General features: G+C 36.7%; 1 protein-coding gene across 1 annotated transcript in view; it reads left to right on the top strand.

Annotated features, from left to right (window-relative positions):
- LOC106141319 (mucin-2) overlaps positions 1-16240 on the top strand; it is a 111241-nt gene that overhangs the window by 46150 nt on the left and 48851 nt on the right. The window contains exons 3-10 of the mRNA XM_060947323.1: positions 2808-2993; positions 3507-3658; positions 4362-4594; positions 12234-12363; positions 12809-12994; positions 13581-13815; positions 14350-14455; positions 16052-16177. Of these exons, the coding sequence (XP_060803306.1) occupies positions 2808-2993; positions 3507-3658; positions 4362-4594; positions 12234-12363; positions 12809-12994; positions 13581-13815; positions 14350-14455; positions 16052-16177 (1354 nt within the window). The remainder of the gene's footprint in view (positions 1-2807; positions 2994-3506; positions 3659-4361; positions 4595-12233; positions 12364-12808; positions 12995-13580; positions 13816-14349; positions 14456-16051; positions 16178-16240) is intronic.

Genomic DNA, 16240 nt, shown 5'->3' with positions numbered 1-16240 from the left:
CTATAATTTTTCATAAAACTGAATTGCAAATACCAGAGCAAATTAAATATTCTGTCTGGTATTTGCAAATATAATCGTTTAACTACGGAAAAAAATTTGGCAAAAACTTGCAAAAAGATGAATCGATCAACAAACACTATGTAACCGATCCTAATCGATATTGTTAAACTACCTACTCGTACTAGATCGCTTCCAACGAATTTTCAACGAAAACAAATAAAATAAATAATATAAATACAATAAATATACATATGCCGTGTGGTTCCTGGCACCAATAGAAAAAAGAATAGGACCACTCTTTCCCATGGATGTCGTAAAAGGCGACTAAGGGGTAGGCTTATAAACTTGGGATTCTTCTTTAAGGCGATGGGCTAGCAACCTGTCACTATTTGAATCTCAATTCTATCTTAAAGCCAAATAGCTGAACGTGGCCTATCAGTCTTTACAAGACTGTTGGATCTGTCTACCACGCAAGGTATATAGACGTGATTATATGTATGTATGTATATACATACATAGTTACATCAGATAGATCTTTACACAAAGCGACTGTCGCCTGACCTCAGAAAAAGGCAAAATCAAGCCTAGGTAACGATTCTAGTTTTTCTTCTATTTAGCTTTGTTTAGCTTACACCTACATTCTTCATAAGCTTTATCTAATCATGTAGTTAGTATTTCACAAAACTACTGGCCCACAAAATACTCAATATCAATTAAAGTTACCCAGTTACCTAATAAATTTCAAGGCTTGTTAACTGTAAAATAAAACTTCAATAACACAATGAGAGTTATACAACGTATGGTTTTCATATCATAGCGCGAAGACCGGACCAAATTTGGCGTGTAATGTATCGGAACATAGTTTAAATTTCGTCTTATATATCCGTAAAATTGATGGTATTGCGTCTATTTATTTATGAAACTTTCTGGAGATTCCTAAATTAAGTTACATACATACATATAATCACGTCTGTATCCCTTGCGGGGCAGACAGAGCTTGCAGTTTTGAAAAGACTAATAGGCCACGTTCAGGTATTTGGCTTAATAATAGAATTGAGATTCAAATAGTGACAGTTTGCTAGCCCATCGCCTTAAAAAAGGATCCCAAGTTTATAAGCCTATCCCTCAGTCGCCTTTTATGACATCCATGGGAACGAGATGGAGTGGTCCCATTTTTTAAATTGATTTATAAGCAATTAAATTAATACATCCGTATGATGAATAAATAAATAGATCACACATCCTTGATTTGCTAACGTTTCCAAACACAGGAAATAACTGTGCAGATCTATGGTAATATCTGTGTAACTAGGCCTAGAACATTTAGTTTATGACCGTGGGAAACTGTTTTTAGATTTGAAAGGCTCCTTTGGCATAGTGGTTAAAAGGCGCTTGGTCCTGATTCATATGTATACTAAGTAATATTACAAAGCTTAACTTGTTTGTTTGTTTGAACGCGCTTATCTCAGGAACTACTGGTTCGAATTGAAAAATTATTTTAATGTTGAATAGACCATTTATCGACGAAGGCTTAAGGCTATATAACATCACGCTGCAACTATTAGGAGCGAAGAAATAATGGAAAATGTGAAAAAAACGGGGTAAATTATTCATCCTTGTGAGGGCTTCAATGATGCCCGAAATAAATATTCCACGCGGACGAAGTCGCGGGCACAGCTTGTCTGAGATACTTATGTCGCAATACCTAACACAAGTATTTTGTGATTTTTTTTATACATACATAAATACATAAAATCACGCCTCTTTCCCGAAGGGGTAGGCAGAGACTACCTCTTTCCTCTTTCTTTTTTTGTATACGTACATAAAAGTGGGAAGACCTAGACGAACGTATCTTGATCAAATTAAGGACGTCCTGGTAAAGGGTCAGGTCAAAAGTACCCGAAACCGCCGAGCTTGTATGAAGAGAGTTATGAATGTGGACGAAGCGAAAGAAGTATGCAGAGATCGTGGCAAGTGGAAAGAGGTAGTCTCTGCCTACCCCTCCGGGAAAGAGGCGTGATTTTATGTATGTTTATAAGCTTACCCCCTTGGTCGCCATTTACGACATCCATGGGAAAGAGAAGAAGTGGTTCTTTTTCTTTTTTTTATTGGTGCCGGCAACCACATGTCGCTTTTTTTAAATATAACATGTTTCGTGGGTAACTATTTATAAAACAATTTTTTTTTGCCAACCGGCTGACGATTTGTTAGAGCGTTAAAATTGAATAAATTTTAAATGTAATGATAACATCAGTCGATGATTTACAAAATGCAAACGATATATTTCCCTTATTGAATACATATTGCGGAATCCAAAGCATCTGTCTGCAATATCCTCAATGAGAAGCAATCTAGAACGTCATTGCTTCACGATCAGTTCTGCAGTTCATGTTACGTAACCCTAGTCTTTTCATTTAGGCCATTTGTTTGGTCTAGAACGGAGATAATAGGTGTTGCCATAAAAATATTACGGTCACGTAATTTTGATCGAAATTTTGTAATAGAAATGTTATAGGTACCTACCTATAAAGGAAAAGTTTTGTTTTGTTTTGTAATTTTATTTATTTTTTAAAGACAGAATAAGAATTATTTTCAAAAATATATTCATATTCAAAATTTAAAAAGTTAAATTATTATTTATTTTGCAAAAAAATTATATGTATTTTCCAGCCTGTACAACGATATTTTTAATTTCGAACAAGAAGTTTTTTTTGTTCTTCACAGAGAATCTTTTACTTTGTATCCAGCCAGTCTCATTATTTTTCACTAAGTTGACCTCTTTAATTAAAAAAATATTTTTTTTTCAGCACTATCCAGCCAGCCTCGCGTGGTCTGTTACTACACAAACTGGTCGGTCTACCGACCTGGTACGGCCAAGTTCAACCCTCAGAACATCAACCCCTACTTATGTACACATCTTGTCTATGCCTTTGGAGGGTTCACGACAGAAAATGCACTTAAACCGTTCGATAAATACCAGGATATTGAAAAAGGTGAGCTTTTTAAAAACCAACTAAGTATTAATGCTAAAAATGTATTTGAAGTGCAGTAACTTTCTTTTGCATGGTTTTTTGAATTTCTTGTGGATTTTGGAGACATTGAATGTGATACATTATGATTAATTTTGGCTGTGAGTGTGGCAAAGTGGGGAAGTGTAAAAATATAGTTAATATCGAGAAAAATATTTTACATACATACATAACATCACGTCTATATCCATTTCGGGGTAGACAGAGCCAATAGTCTTGAAAAGACTGAAAGGCCACGTTCAGCTGTTTGGCTTAATGGTTGCTAGCCCATCACCTAAAAGAAGAATCCCAAGTTTATAAGCCGATCCCTTAGTCGCCTTTTACGACATCCGTTGAAAGGAGATGGAGTAGGTACTCCTATTCTTTTTCCTATTGGTCTCAGGAACCACACGGCACAGAAAGAAATTATTTTTATAGCGTTAAAACAACAAAAATAACAACAAGTATTTATATAAGGCCAAATAATTTAATTTCAAGGTGGCTATGCCAAGTTCAACGGGTTGAAGACTTACAACAAGAACTTGAAGACCCTCCTGGCCATCGGGGGGTGGAATGAGGGCTCCAGCCGGTTCTCCCCCATGGTGGCGTCCAAGGAAAGGAGGAAGGAGTTCGTCAGGAATGCCATCAAGGTTAGTAATTAGTTAGACTACTCGTACTGCGACGACTACTGCGTACGGGCAGAACAATTGGACCGATTCTGATGTAATTGTTTATGAATATTGTTGAAATTGTTTATGAATATAACTATACATATTCTTGTTTATGAAATTGTTAATGAATATAACTATACTGTTGAAATTGTTTATGAATATAACTATACTGTTGAAATTGTTTATGGATATAACTATAGTCAATTATAAACTATATTTTCAATCTGATAATTAACTAATTATCAGAGAACGTGGCTTATCAGTCTCAGTCAGTTGTTGGCTCTGTTAACCCCGCAAGGGACATAGACGTGATTATATGTATGTATAACATGTGCCACGGGAACGGGAAATCGTAGTACAAGTAAGGTCTTGTCTGTTTTTGTGCAATTTTACCTCTTACTTGGCTTTTTGAGTTAATTCTTAACGATAATTCATAAAATAAAATTCTTCCTGTTACATACATACATACATATGGTCACGTCTATGTCCCTTGCGGGGTAGACAGAGCCAACAGTCTTTAAAAGACTGAATGACCACGTTCAGCTATTTGGCTTAATGACAGAATGAGTAGAGATACAAATAGTGACAGGTTGCTAGCCCATCGCCTTAAAAAAGAATCCCAAGTTTATTACTTACAATAATTATTTCGAGCTGTATAACCTAAATCTATCTCCTCCTACAGTTTCTCAGACAGAACCACTTTGATGGCTTGGACCTGGATTGGGAGTACCCCGCCTCCCGTGACGGGAGCAAACCCAAGGACCGCGAGAACTACGCCAAGCTCGTGAAGGAGTTACGTGAGGAGTTTGAGAAGGAGTCCCAGAAGACCGGCAAACCCAGGCTGCTGCTCACCATGGCTGTTCCAGCTGGGATCAGCTATATCAAGAAGGGTTTCGACGTGAAGACTTTGAACAAGTAAGTGTTTGTTCCAAAGAAATTTACATACACACGTGTAATTAACGTTTGGTTCCCGGCACCAATAAAACAAAAGAATAGGACCACTCCATCTCGTTACCATGGGTGTCGTAAAAGGCGCCTTATAAACTTGGGATTCTTCTTTAGGCGATGGGCTAGCAACCTGTCACTATTTGAATCTCATTTCCATCATAAAGCCAAGCAGCTGAACGTGGCCTATCAGTCTTTTCAAGACTGTTGGCTCTGTCTACCCCGCAAGGGATATAGACGTGATTATATGTATGTAAGTATGTATGGGTAATTAACTACATATAGTAATTAAAAAAAGTTTCGGCAAGACTTAAAGGCCACGTTCAGCTGTATGGCTTAGTGATAGAATTGAGATAGATTACCTATATTATTCTTATTATTTATATGTAGATATTCAATTCAAGTAGTAGCAGGTTCCCCAAAGGAATGCCTAGTTTATTAGCCTTGCCTGTGATTGACTTTGCGAATCTGTACAAAAAAAAAACACCTCTTATCTGAAAGAAGCAGAGGGTATTATTAGCCGCTTGCATACTATACTTGAGTGTCTGTGGTCGAATCGGTAAGATGCACAAAAAGGCACAAGTTCAAATCCAATGCTCTTATGGTGAGGAAAAACATCCAGTTGCCTGAATGTGCAGTTATCACGATGTTTCGCCCTTAACATAATAGCATCGGTTATTATTCAAACTAATGTACGTAACTTTGAAAATAGTCATTGGTACATAGCGAGGTGGAATTCGAACGTGTTCATTTTTGCGCCACAAGCATTTTAACCTTACGGATTCAACCATCGACGTACAAAAAAGTACATACTCATAAAAATATGCTCGTACATTTCCCAAGTCTAATACAAGGTTTAGTCTACCTCGCAATAGATAAGACGTTAATCTATATGAATGGCGCGTAGGGCTTCGTACGACAATGGCGAAGCCCTAATTTCGCCACGCAACAAATCGATGCGCAGCTCGTCATCTTAGTTACGACATTATGCGTATCAGTGATTTCCTAACAAAAGTAATTCAATGTCATATTGCCTAATAACATGCGTGCGGTTAACGAGTGTCTTAATGTAAGCTTATTTGAATTAGAAGTACCAGTGAGTTATTAGGTAATATATTTAGTAAATGACAGTTATTGAAGAACATTTACTTACTCTATAACCTACCTAAGGGTTATGCTTATAAACTTAGGATACTTCATTTGTGATGCGATGCGATGTGCTGGCAGCCTGCCACTGTTTTAATCTCAATTTCATTCTGAACATGGCTTTTTTCAGTCCTTTCAAGACTGCTGGCTCTGTCTACCCCTCAAGGGATATAGATATGTATATATGTATATAAAAACTATCGCTGTTTCACTTTTTATTAAGACGTGAAACTGGACAGCGATAGTTTTTCGCGCGATAAAAACAGCGTCGCGCGTGCAATGCTACGGGCTATCATGGCTATTAGGCGTACCATAGACACCTCTAGAAAGACGCGGATGCAACCGGGACTAACGCCAGGGGGAATAGAATAGAATAGATTTTCTCACAATTGGATACAAGGTATCACTAATTGACGTCAACTTACATAAATCTAATTATATCTACTACCGCTTTCAAAGCACATGTGTATAAGAAGCGGCGGAACAAACTACACTGCAGCATTTTCACCGGACGTCAATTTACAATTTATATATCTCTTAAATCTAAATCATGTAGGTACGAAACACACTGTCCAAATTAACAAAAAAATAGTAAATAAATAAGTTTATCAATCTTTAAAACTTTTTCTGTATATACATACTTATATAATTATGTTACCTTCATAATTCAATATAGTTATGTCAACAAGGAATCGACACACTTTCGCCGCTAGCCACTGTAATGGATTGCAAGAATGCAATTTTCTTGCAAATGACAACTTTCGATTTTGTTACTGTCAGTTATATATATAGCTATGTATTTATAGATTGCTAATAAAATACAAAAATAGAGTAGGTATATCTAGTATGACGAAATCCTAAAATTACACTAGCATTTTATCAGGACTTCGCCCGTGTGAAAATTCTTATATCTGTCTGTAACCTTTGCCAAATTTCAGCAATATCAATGTAGTCACGAAGGGATGTATCAACCGTGTAAAAACCTATCTCGCCCAATCCGGGATCCACGGTCAAGAGCATACCCCGGGCTCCTCTCCAGAATGGTGAGGATGCAACCGGGACTAAAACCAGGATGAAGAATAATATATAGGCAATTTCCAAAGTACTTTTTGAAAATTAAAAAAAAAAACAACATTTGATAAATAAATAATCGTTCAAAACTTATTTTTGAAGTTATTTTTTTAAGAGACCTGCTAGTTTTTGTCATTTGCACTAAAATAAAAGTTGCACTCGTGCCAATGTCATCTCGTATCGACCGGAATATTGTAGGACAACCTGACAGAGTTATTATTATCACCCGTTTAATATACATTAATAATTGACCTTGCAACACTTTATTTGTTTATTTTGAAATTATGCCAATAAAATACAGCATAGCTTTAAAAACACATTAAAACTTATATCTAATAACATATTAAATATTCTTTTGTAAAATAAATATATTCAGGACAAATATTAAAGTAAGTTCGAGACTTATGTTACACGATAGTGTTACTATTATTTTTAATACTTGCTTATACAAATCTTATTATATACTTACTATACTATAAATAGGTTGTGGATTTTTTTATATTTGTAGTTTTCAAAAAAAAAATCAAGTACTTCCACTATTTACAGTAAAAATAAACAATGTAGTATTTGTTTTCTTAGGAATTGCCCAAAAAAAATGTGTGCACTAATAAAAAGAACACAAATGCTCAACAAAAAAAAACAATCAAATTCTGCTAAGTTGGCCGCCATTTTTGTTACATTTATATTCCTCACGGAATAAGTAGTATTTAATGAAAAATACATACTGTGCACCCCGGTTCCGTTTTACTTCGTGACTGAAACGATCGTGTTCAGCCAAGCGCGAAATACGAAGTAGTTCAGCAAAATACACGTGGCAAAGGAATTTTAATAAATTGCTTTGTTGTTCTGCTTTCGTACTCACATTTTTGGTTATGAAACTTTCCATGATACTTATAAAAAAAAACGTTATATTTTTTTTATTGATAAAATGATTTCTCTTTTTTTTATTGATGAAATGTCTCTTATATCTCTCTTCTTCTATCTACATATATATATGTCTTCTTCATTGGTTTTGAATTCAGTTTATCAAGATTTACTTGCGTGAAACGATGAATCTTGCTGAGTAATTCCAGTTCCCGTGAAAATTTCTGAAAATCAACTTTTAATGTTTCTATGTGGCGGCGTCTCTAGACTCAGCGATGTGCGTTGATATGTCTGTCAACAACTCTTTTTTATATCAAGACAAAAACATATCATCGGCTCCCCTAGAAAATTTGTTTGTTACCGTATAAATATTAAATTTAACCTCCGACTCAATATAGGTTGCGCTTTAATCTGACATTATACATAACCTAAAAAGAAAATCTAATGGCGGTAGAAATTTCTTGTTACGTTGTTAAATAATATCTCACATTGTCTTAGCCATATAAAACCATCTCAAATGAGAACCAGTTGTTTCAAAATCTCTAACGAACATTCACAGATAAAATCACTTTATTTTTTATTTACTTATAATAGATATTTTACTCGTTTCTTTTCACTTCGATATGAAAGGCAGATAATCTTTTACATCCTCTTCAAAATGAAAGACCATCTGTCAATCTATCAACCAATTAATAAAGTTCTCAATTATCTACGATCTACATTAGTACCGCTCATCCGGAATGAGTACTTGCAACAATACTAAAGATAAGTATCTATTGGCCACTACAATCCAATGATAGTATGCAAGAGAGCCTTTGTGTGTACAAGCCTTTGTCCCTTAACTCGTGCCTTGTTGACATGAGTTTAGTCGCTAAGCAACCCTCGGGTTTTTATATAGTTCCAGCCCCAGTAGCATGACACGCGCGACGACTTTTTTTATCGCGCGATAAACTATCGCTGTTACGCTTTTTATTATGACGTGGCAGTATCCTCATAAGGAATCGTTATGACCTTATGAGTTGTAAAAGATTTATTGAATTTGAATTAAAATTAATATTGGATACGATAAAATTATATTTTTCTGTTTTAGTCCGGGACTTCAATTCTTATTTGCAAAAATAAGCATCCGTCTCGTAATAAATTAGGAACAATCTTTCTGTTTTTTAACTAATAATAATTTAAAAAAAAATATTTATTTTTCAGAGTTTAATTATAGATCACTTCATTTAAGTTTCTAAAATTTATAATTCCTTACCTGAGTTATTACTAATTACTCGTGGAAAGTAACTAAACTCATGTAAACACAGCATTTCGGATGGTATTTATAACTAGCTACGCAAGGCGGCTTTGTTCTACCGCTTTTGTGTTGGTCTCTTCATTTGGGTGTAATTTGTGAGAAATAATACAGCGAATTGGTTTTCTTACAAAAAATCATTCAGCATCTACATATCTGTTTAAAACTATCCGTCACTTAGTAACTGAGTGATTGACTGACATACACACAGACAAACGGCAAGGTATAGAAAATTGAAATTTATCATGTAGGTTACTTTTGTGGTCTAGGGGTTAAGAGAGGTTTTATCGAAATTTCAGTAGGAACAGAATTTACCGGGTTTTTCCTTTTAAACGAGGGTAGCAGCAGTAAAAGGCTAGTTCATAAGTTCAATGATAGATATTTTTTGACTTTAGTACCTAGTATTTTAGTTTAGTAGATCACTAACAATATCGACTAGAATTAAATATAACGATGTAGTTCCTAATAATGGCAGGTGATCGCGATACGCCCAAAGGTCAAGTTAAAAAGTCAAGGATGCCAGTTAGATTCTAATCCGGTTCACGTCTTGTCGCACAGTTGTTTATTCGTTAACACATACATACATACATATAATCACGTCTATTTCCCTTGTCCGGGTAGACAGAGCCAACTGTCTTGAAAATACTGATAGGCTCGTTCGGCAGGTAACTAGCCCGTCACCTAAAAGAATCCCAAGTTTATAAGCATATCCCTTAGTCGCCATTTACGACATCCATGGTAAAGAGATGTAGTGCTCCTATTCATTTTTCTACTGGTGCCGGAAACCACACGACACCGATTTTCATCATCAGTTTTCAATTCATTGGTTCGCATATAATTTTGTTGCGACGTCTATCTCTTATCTATCTTCTATCTATATATACATACATACATACATATGATCACGTCTATATCCCTTGCGGGGTAGACAGAGCCAACAGTCTTGAAAAGACTGAATGGCCACGTTCAGCTATTTGGCTTAATGATAGAACCGAGATTCAAATAGTGACAGGTTGCTAGCCCATCGCCTAAAAGAGGAATCCTAAGTTTATAAGCATATCCCTTAGTCGCTTTTTACGACATCCATGGGAAAGAGATGGAGTGGTCCTATTCTTTTTTGTAATAGTGCCGGGAACCACACGGCATCTATATATATAAAAGCGAAAAACACTCACTTAGGAATCACGAAATCTCGAAATCTACTGAGCCAATAAAGATGAAATTTGTCAGGAAGATACATTTTAATTAGGAGGGATCCGCTAAGGAAGGATTTTTGGAAATTCTTTTCCTAAGGGGGTGAAATAGGGGTTGCAAGTTTATATGAAACTTCGTCATTTTTAGTGTGGGATAATTACTTGAAATTTGCTGAGCCAATAAAGATGAAATTTGTCAGGAAGATACATTTTAATTAGGAGGGATCCGCTAAGGAAGGATTTTTGGAAATTCTTTTCCTAAGGGGGTGAAATAGGGGTTGCAAGTTTGTATGAAACTTCGTCATTTTTAGTGTGGGATAATTACTTGAAATTTTAGATTGAAATTTACGATTAAATTAAAATAACAATTCATTAATTGGATTTTGAAAATTGTATTCCTAAGGGGGTGAAATAGGGGTTGCAAGTTTGTATGAAATTTCGTCAATTTTAACGTTGGGCACATGAAATTTAGAATTAAATTTTGGTTAGTATGAAATAATCATTAAAACATTGGATTTTGAAAACTGCATCTCAAGGGCGAAAAATAAGGGTTGGAAGTTTGTATGAAACTTCGTTTTTTGATGGGTGTTGAAGTGCGAGAAGTCTTAAATATTGGTTAGTAAAAAATACATATCAGTTGCGGAAAGCAGGATGACACTAAATAGGATGGGATGGGACAGGATAGGACTGGACGGGGCAGGACGGGACACAACAGGTTGGGACAGGACGGAACAGAACGAGAAGAGACGGGACAAGGCGGGAGAACCCATATGAATTTATATCAAATATAAACTTAAAACAGTCCCGCACGATACGGGAAATTTTATGGCGTATCCTTATAATCTAAAATACATTTGCGCGGGCGAAGCCGCGGGCAAAAGCTAGTAGTATATATACGTATCTTGATCAAATTAAGGACGTCCTGGCATAGGGTCAGGCCAAGATTACCCGATACCGCCGAACTTGCATGAAGAGAGTTATGAATGTGGATGAAGCGAAGGAAGTATGCAGAGATCGTGGCTAGTGGAAAGATGTAGTCTCTACCTGCCCCTCCGGGAAAGAGGCGTGATTTTATGTATGCATGTCTTTATAAGTAGTCACGATTTCTACGAGCGATATCACATTCAAAATACAATAACCCAAAATTCACATTTGACATCAGTGGAAATGGTATGCACTTCCTTTGTTTCTAAAGAGCTTATTTGAATTCGGCCATATACCCGTTAGGAAACGCATGGTGGTCGCACAATGCGTCTGCGCTGCAGTAGGTATGCAAATGACGCAAACGCAGATCGTTAGGTACAGTGACTGAATTGCAATTAATGCGCCGGAATATTTAAATATACAAAGTGGAATACAATATAATGCGCCGTGTGGTTCCCGGCACCAATTGAAAAAAAGAATAGAAACACTCCATGTCTATCCCATGGATGTCGAGAAAGACGACTAAGGGTAACCTTATAAACTTGGCTTTTTTTAATTATTTAGATTTAGGATATCTATATTTGTAAATTGACGTCCGGGGAAAATGCTGCAGTGTAATTTGGTCCACCGCTTCTTCTACACACGCGCTTCGGAAGCGGTAGTACCTAGATATAATTAGATTCAAGTTTTGCGACGTCAATAAATGATACCTTGTATCCAATTTTGAAAATAAATCTATTCTATTCTACTTACACATACATACAATCACATCTATATCCCTCGTGGGGTAGACAGAGCCAACAGTCTTGAAAAGACAGAATGGCCACGTTCAGCTATTTGGTTTAATGATAGAATTGAGATTCAAATAGTGACAGGTTGCTAGCCCATCGCCTTAAAAAAGAATCCCAAGTTTGTAAGCTTATCCCTTAGTCGCCTTTTACGACATCCATGGAAAAGAGATGGAGTGGTCCTATTCTTTTTTGTATTTGTGCCGGGAACCACACGGAGATTTCTATTGAAATAAGTAGCACCTTTGTACTAAAATCACTATATTAAATGCTCCTGTTTATAATTTTGTGTACATAAATAAATAAATCAATAAATAACCTTTTTTCAGATACCTCGACTGGATGAACCTGCTTACCTACGATTACCATTCAGCCTTCGAACCAGCGGTGAACCATCATGCGCCCCTCTACCCCCTTGAAGAACCGAATGAGTATAGTGATGACAGCGAACTTACTATTGTGAGTAGCTTCAGTTTTACATACATACGTACACGTCTATTTCCCTTGCGGGGTGGACAGAGCCAACAGTCTTGAAAGCACTGAATGGCCACGTTCAACTGTATGGCTTTATAATGGAATTAAGATTCAAATAGTGACAGGTTGCAAGCCCAACGCATACACTAACAATCCCAAGCTTATTAATTAGCCTTTCCCTTAGTCGCCTTTAACGACATCCATGGGAACGAGATGAAGTGGTCCTATTCTTTTTTGTATTGGTGCCGGGAACCACACGGCAAAAAATGTGTAATTATACTTATTATCTCTGGTAAACATACCTGTGTACAATAATCGTTGTGGAGATCTGGTGCCTACGCTAGGTGTCAAAAGAACCTGTATTGCAGGTCACCAGGTCCCCCGCCCGGTATGAAATAAATTCAAAACTGATAAACTTCTCTGTTCCAAGGACTACACCATAAAATACTACCTGGAGAACGGCGCGGACCCCCACAAGCTGGTGCTGGGTATACCCACGTACGGCCGGTCGTACACCCTGTTCAACCCTGACGCGTTCACCATCGGAGCCCCGGCCGACGGCCCGGGAGAACAGGGGGACGCCACGAGGGAGAAAGGATACTTGGCTTATTATGAGGTGAGGAAAATTCGCAGAAATTATAGGTGCTAAAACGCAAATTATCTGAACAATCTGAATCTGAACTGAATCAAAATACTTATCTGAACTTGAATCGCGTACTTGGTACGACGATAAACGATCGAATAAGTACTTCACAAAAACAGTATATTTTTTAACAGGATCTTAGCTAATACAATATATTTCTAAGTAAATCCATCTATATTTTAAGTGATTAAGTATTATGCGGAAAAAATTAAGAAAGTACATAAACTAATACTTAAATAAAACAAGAAGTTCGGTAAATTTCGGGAAAAAAGTTTGTCTGATTTCCATATTAATTTTAAGTGTTGCAATTTGCATGAGCGATAAGTCCGCCTTTTTACCATCTCTGTGTGTTTTGTGCTGTCTCATTGCGAAATAAAGAGTTTTATCTATCTATCTTGTATCTGAATAATAAATAACAAAACTAATTCTTGCTATGATTCTACTTGCATCATTTATCAGATCAATTAAGATTGCGCACATTGGTGTTTAACACTTTTGTTAAGTCAGTTAGATTTCCTATTATTTTTCAAAGGTTGACAACATTTAATTTCTATTTCAGATCTGCGAATACCTAAAACCAAAAGAGCGCAAACGCAGCGTTCCCAAAGACGACGATGACGATGATGATTCCGATGAAGAATCCGAGGAAGAAGACGAAGAACCCTGGACTGTGATGTACCCGAACCCTAAGGCCATGGGTCCTGTAGCTTATAAGGGAAACCAGTGGGTCGGTTACGATGATATAGAGATTGTGAAGAGGAAGGCCGAGTATGTTGCTGAAAATGGTCTTGGAGGTAAGGAAGCTGTTGGGTGCTTAGACACGAAAACTAAGATCAAGGTCAAAATGGGTATTCAATCCAAACTGGGTAAGGTTTCCCTGTTGGCAGAGTCACATAGGGCAGACATTAGTGCTTCGTGTAGTACATATCTCTCCTATTCTGGGACTGTAGCAAGAGCATAAACCAGCTTTATACCACTGAGGGTCCAAGCGGTATAAAGGCTAAAATTAAAATACATACATACATATGGTCACGTCTATATCCCTTGTGGGGTAGACAGAGCCAACAGTCTTGAAAAGACTGATAGGCCACGCTCAGCTATTTGGCTTAATGATAGAATTGAGATTCAAATAATGACAGGTTGCTAGCCCATCGCCTAAAAAAAGAATCGCAAGTTTGTAAGCCTATCCCTTAGTCGCCTTTTACGACATCCATGGGAGAGAGATAGAGTGGTCCTATTCTTTTTTGTATTAGTGCCGGGAACCACACGGCACCAATACAATACAATACAAACTATTGAAGCGGCTTGAAAACATTAATGTTTTACAGGTATCATGTTCTGGTCTATTGACAATGACGACTTCCGCGGTACCTGTCACGGCAAGCCTTATCCCTTGATCGAAGCCGCCAAGGAAGCTTACATCGTCAGGATAGGGTGAGTTTTTTTAATTATCAAACTAGCTGTGCCCCTTGTATAGAGTATAGAACTTATATTCTTAAAATAAAACTATATGAGAAGGTATAATTAACAGTACCCGGTTGACCGAGCTTTGCTGGGTCTACCAGAGATGGCGCTGACATAGTTTCTTAAAACGCGGTTTTTAAAATGTTTATATATCTTGGGAACCGAGCTTTTCTCGAACCTAGGACCTTGATAAATCGATTTCTTGAGCCGAAAAGCCTTTAATCTGTAACTATCATGAAAATCGTTGGAGCCGTTTTCGAGATCCTGATTATATATATACAAGAACTAGCGGCCCGCCCCGGCTTCGCACGGGCGGACATTTTTTTGTGTTTTATATTTTGAAATAAACGAAGAGTAAACATTTCTCTCAGGCGATCGAGACACCGCGTAACCTATGCGGCAAGCGCGTTCGCGTGACGTAGGTACTTAAAATAATTTGGAGTGCGTGTTTTTAATTTCACGATATTTCAGAATCTATTTATCCAATCACTGAGCTGTAAAGGACAAAGTTTATCTCCGTAAAATTATCTTGATGATAAAACAACTGTCAATCATAAGGATTAATATGCTTGTGTAATAATAATTCTCAAAACGCACCTTTTAATTTATATTATTTTTTTACGCACAAAATACCTTGTAGTTACTAAATTATAGAAGTTAGATATATCGTGTCGCGGACTTTTTTATAGATCTGCAAAAATCCTTAATTTTTGTAATACATTGTATGTCTGTATAATCAACAGTGGATCCAGCGCACGCACGGAAAGATTTTCGGTAGCGCTTTTTTTCCCGGATTACTTTATAAATGTTGAATAATCTACCTGAAAACTAATTTATTTCAAAAGAAATTTATGCCTATGTCACTTTTGAAGGTCTATTCTATATCTGTGCCTAAATATAAATTTTATCAAAATCGGACCAGTAGTTTTTGAGTTTATTCCACACAAACATACAAAAATACAAATCTTTCCTCTTTATTATTAGTGAGGAGTGAGGATGAGGATTGCTCGTTTAAATATATTAGATAGATACATGCGTAGATTTCAATAGAAAATATGAGACATCATAACTAGGTCTATATTGCCCAACGTCGGTGGTTGCTCAAGTTTTATAAATATACTAGCTGTGCCCGCGACTCCGTCCGCGTGGAATAGTTATTTCGGGTAATATTGAAGCCCTTAAGGATGAATAATTTTCCACTTTTTTTTTTTTTACATTTTTCATTATAGTTGCAGTGTGATGTTTTACAGCCTAAAGCCTTCCTCGATAAATGGTCTATTCAACGCAAAAATAATTTTTCAATTCGAACCAGTTGTTCCTGAGATAAGCGCGTTCAAACAAACAAACTCTTCAGCTTTATAATATTAGTATACCTAGATTAAGAAAGACGATATTCCGATATATAATATAGTATCCTATAATAATGAATAAAAATTTTGAATTGAATTTTGAATTTGAATTTGATAATTAAGAACAGCACACTAGTCAGATTACACTCAACTCATTCATAAGAATTGGGACTCGTATGAAAAATTTGGTCTTATAAGATTATTCCCATGATTTCAGAGCCACGGACAATGCTATAGTGACTGAGAGACCTCAAGCCGCGACCCGCGCTAGTTCCAGGCGAAGAAACCGACCTCGCAGCTCCACCACCACAACCACCACGGCCAAACCTTCGACAGCGGCCAAGTAAGGGGAAATAATCATATAGATATTGCATGCATGCATATGGTCACGTCTATGTCCCGTGCG

Source organism: Amyelois transitella, chromosome 13 (assembly GCF_032362555.1).
Source record: "Amyelois transitella isolate CPQ chromosome 13, ilAmyTran1.1, whole genome shotgun sequence".
Classification (NCBI taxonomy): Eukaryota; Metazoa; Arthropoda; class Insecta; order Lepidoptera; family Pyralidae; genus Amyelois; species Amyelois transitella.
This window is presented reverse-complemented; position numbering and strand designations above follow the sequence as displayed.